The 3,898-nt window shown below is 47.6% G+C and overlaps 1 protein-coding gene across 1 annotated transcript; it reads right to left on the bottom strand.

Moving 5' to 3' along the window:
• Nucleotides 1-706: 706 nt before the first annotated feature.
• On the bottom strand, nt 707-1,933 carry LOC106012312. Its single transcript, XM_013084893.1, has one exon. The coding sequence runs from the start codon at nt 1,879-1,881 to the stop codon at nt 847-849; it is 1,035 nt and encodes a 344-aa protein (XP_012940347.1). The 5' UTR covers nt 1,882-1,933; the 3' UTR covers nt 707-846.
• Between the last annotated feature and the right edge of the window lie 1,965 nt (nt 1,934-3,898).

Below are 3,898 nucleotides of genomic sequence, written 5' to 3'. Positions count from 1 at the left end.
GTGTTCGGGCATTGCGCAATATTGATAATGTTTTTACACGCATTCCCATCTGTCACATTTTGTTGTACCAGTGCATGTGGTGTAGCAGTTAGGCGCTTAACTGTCGCATGCAGGAGACCCATGTTCGATTCCCGAAAGGAGGAGCGTTTTTATCAAGTATCTCGGTCTTCCTGTTGAGATATCGTATCCCTCTCAGTCAGCCCGGTTAAGCCCTGGCATGATGGGCAAGGTCGAAAGCCCGCCTCCTAGATTACCTAAATTATATCGATAAGGGAAAATAAGCAAGTTCATTTTACACATTTATTTTATTGACATCCGTTGTATGGTTTCGTTGATCAGCAGGTCGTTGTAGGGGCAGTAATGAGGTGTTCACACATACTTACAGAAGAAAAGTCGACGAGCAATTCCCGATAAGATTATGCCGATTTCGAGTTGAATCGTGACTGGCATCTGGCCATGACTGTTGACATTGGTGTGTCGGCGAGGGGACGCTCGTGGAACAATGATTTAGGACGGCGAGCATCTCGCCGAGCGTCTTGCCGAACAATTACACAATGTAGTTTGAATCCTGGCGTTTTGCAGAGCCAAGAAACGTAGCGGCCGAGTAAAATTTCACACGCCAACACACTCGCCGACAATGCCGACCATCTTGCCCACCCGTCGCCGAGTTAGTCGGGGTTCAATGTTAAATATCAAGTGTGGGGGGGCAAAATGTTTGTGCTCATTCCTCCAACATGTCTCATATGACACAGACGATGGATGCGGACTTCATGCATATATAAGGGGCCCTTGCTGTTGTGCTGGTGCAAGAAGAGGAGAAGAGGAGGAAGAGGAGGAGTGGTTATGCTATTGTTGCTGCCTCTGACGCCTGGCCTCCTGCTTCACCTCCAGAAGTTTGGACATCATGCTGTGGCTGAGGTCCTCTCGCAGCTCTGGGGATAAGTTGAGCCCCTGCAAGAAGATGGTTGTGCAGAGGCTCTTCCAGGCTTCCCCCTCTTCACCGTAGTTCTTCAACAGAGTATGCTGCTGTCTCTCAAGCACAGCTGACTGGAAGCTGCGCATCTCCTCCAGGATGTTGGTGAGGCCGGCTGGCTCATCCTGTGACCTCTTCCTCTTCGTCCCCTGGGAGCTAGCAGATAGAGGCCTGGGAAGGGCACAGGGAGGACGGGAACCTTCTTGCACATGTTCTTCCTCCTCCTCGTGTGAGGAGGACGAGTCTTCAGGTTGCTGCACAGTGGACTCTTCCCGGCCTGCCATCCTGCGGATGTGGTCGTTCAGGAAGCAGAACCGGTTGAGGATCCAATTCTCCCTGACAGTCTTTTTCCCCGTCCTAGAAGGTCCTTTTTTCTGCAGCTTGCCATACTGGGTCCTCATGGAGTTAATCCAGGTTTTCAACTCTGCTGCTGTCTTCCCCATGGACCTGGCCTTCTCCTCTATCAGGGCATTCTTCCTCTGCGTATCTCTGTATCCCTTCAGAGTCTTGTTGAAGAAGACCTCCTGCTCCCTGTACCAGTCAACGAGGTCTTCTTCATCCTCAGCTGTGAGCTGCAGCCTGTCTCGACTGGTCTTCTTGGCCTGACATGGAGACGGAGTTACAGACCTGGCTGGAGAGGAGACAGCAGACTGCACTAGAGAGTGCTCAGGAGATGCCACCACCGGAGATGCAGATCTTGGAGTAGAAGACATTCTGGGCTCTTCTTCAGAAGCAGCAGGAGCAGGACTGGGGGCAACAGCAGCAGAAGTATCCAGAGGGCTCATGAAGGCAGGCTGGACAGCAGGGCTTGACCCACATGAATAAGGATTTGGTGTATGCGGACTGGTATCTGCAGAAGGTGGAGTTTCAGCAGCAGCAGCCCTTGGCGTAGACTTCTTCGGAGGCATAGTAACGTTAGTAGATGGTCGGTTTGTAGGTAACAAGCGTAGATGTGGATCGTTCGGCAGCTGAGTGGCGAAAGAGGCAGGGACAGTGTGCTGTTCGTTTATATGGTAGAGACGCATAAGTTCGACGTGTCACAGCGCCTGCTCGTCGTGTCAACTTTAGCACGCCGTGCTTGAGTAACTCAGACTCCCCGTGCAAGATTTATACACGACGAGCTGTAATTTAACCCGCAGAGTATAAAATTTAACTCGGCAACCATTCAGATCCCGTCGGCGTGTCACTGTAACTCGGCAACGTATGCAACTTTGCCCGCAGAGCTATTTCTGACACTCCCCGTGTTTTCCCCGAGCGAGTTATTGACTCGGCGATTCATTTTTCCCTCGGCGAAAATTTTAAGCATGTTCGAAAATTTTGACAAGCTTCCCGTGTAATAATTCCACACGGCGAGCATGAAATGTCATTCGGAGAGGGAGGCCGATTGCTCGGTGACATGTATCCACAGTTATAGCCCTGACCTGCTGGACTTAAACATTTAGTCTTACTCGGCTTCATTACTCCTGTATGTGTGAACACAGCATAATATAAGGGTTCGAGCTTGATCTGTTTTACTGAGGTTCGCGCTTCGAAGCCGAGTTATTATTTATTTCCTAATCTTTCCTAGAATATTTTCTCTCGATGTTGCGTCTGGGTGGGGGATTGGGGGGGGGGGGGGGGGATACAGGCGAGGGCCACACAGCACTTGCGCTTGAAACCACCAAAGCTGTATCTAGTGTGGTATTAATTTCAAGTCAAACTCAGCGATATTACTACTCTCTATGGGATGCCGTGTAGTTGTGCCCCTCTGAAGCCGTAATTTTAAACCATACTTAAAGCCTTAATGAGATAAAACGCTTATTTGGCGCCACATCTATCTCTATGTTAAGCCTAGGGAAACTTTAGATAATCCTTATTACAAACTATTGTGCAAGGGAAATTTCGACAAGTCTACGTTTGATACAGCTGTGTCAGGCCAGTGTCATTCCTTTTTTTTTTTGGTTACTTTCTTTTTATCATTGTTTTATCGTCATCTTTATCCTATAATTTTTTAGGATTCAGCCGAGTTGGTCTTCGGAATATAGATAAAACTGAAACATTAATAGGTGGGGCAATAGTTGCCACCAATACGCCACAACCTTCTTGGCGCAGGGGTAAGATTTACTTTGTCCCATGTCCACCTCTTTTTTTATGCCAATCTGTCGACGAAAGGCCAACCTAGCAAAAAATTAAAAAGATCCCAAAACACAACAAAACCACCCCCCCCCCCTAAAAAAAACCCAACCCAACATCAAACAACACTCTTTTGTCCTAATTGTGGCACACGTACAAAGCTTGTGATAATAATACTACTGCCGTCTAAGCATTCTTCTTGTTTGATGTTTTGCTAGTGTGTGTGCAAGTAATAAGCCCATTGACGCCAAGGATGAACTTTTTTTTTAGATCTGAATAACCCTGGATGGGTTTCTTGAAATAAATAGCTGATAAGAAACGAAGACATCAGACATCAAGTGGGCGTCGAATCGAGGACGAAATACATCGAGAGACAACGAACAAGGCGGTTTGGACACGTAAACAGAATGGGGCCACAACAGCCAGTCTCTAATGCCTACAACATGCGATTTGATGGCTTCAAGGCAAAAGGGAGGCCAAGAGAAAGATAGCTCGAGGAAGTCAAAGAGACCCTTCAACGGAACAACATGACGACCCAAACAGCAACGTGCCTGGACTACGTCCGGCAATTGAATCTCCACTCTCCACTCTTGGTATAAGGGGACATAAAAAGTTAAAAAGCGAAAGTAAAGATAAGGTACTGAACGCAACTGAAAATGACAATGGTCTGCATTGTCTCAAAACGTTCCAAACTGACTAATTGCACACCTGTCTGTCAGACCCCTGACTGTCTGCTCGTTCTTTTGTTTTTTGTTTTTTCTTATGTAATTCTTTTATCTTTCTAACCCCCTCCCTTTCTCCCTCTCTCCCTCC

The sequence above is a fragment of the Aplysia californica genome, unplaced genomic scaffold, assembly GCF_000002075.1.
Source record: "Aplysia californica isolate F4 #8 unplaced genomic scaffold, AplCal3.0 scaffold00013, whole genome shotgun sequence".
Taxonomy (NCBI): Eukaryota; Metazoa; Mollusca; class Gastropoda; order Aplysiida; family Aplysiidae; genus Aplysia; species Aplysia californica.
The sequence above is the reverse complement of the archived record's forward strand: the minus strand, read 5'-3'. Positions and strand labels throughout refer to the sequence as shown.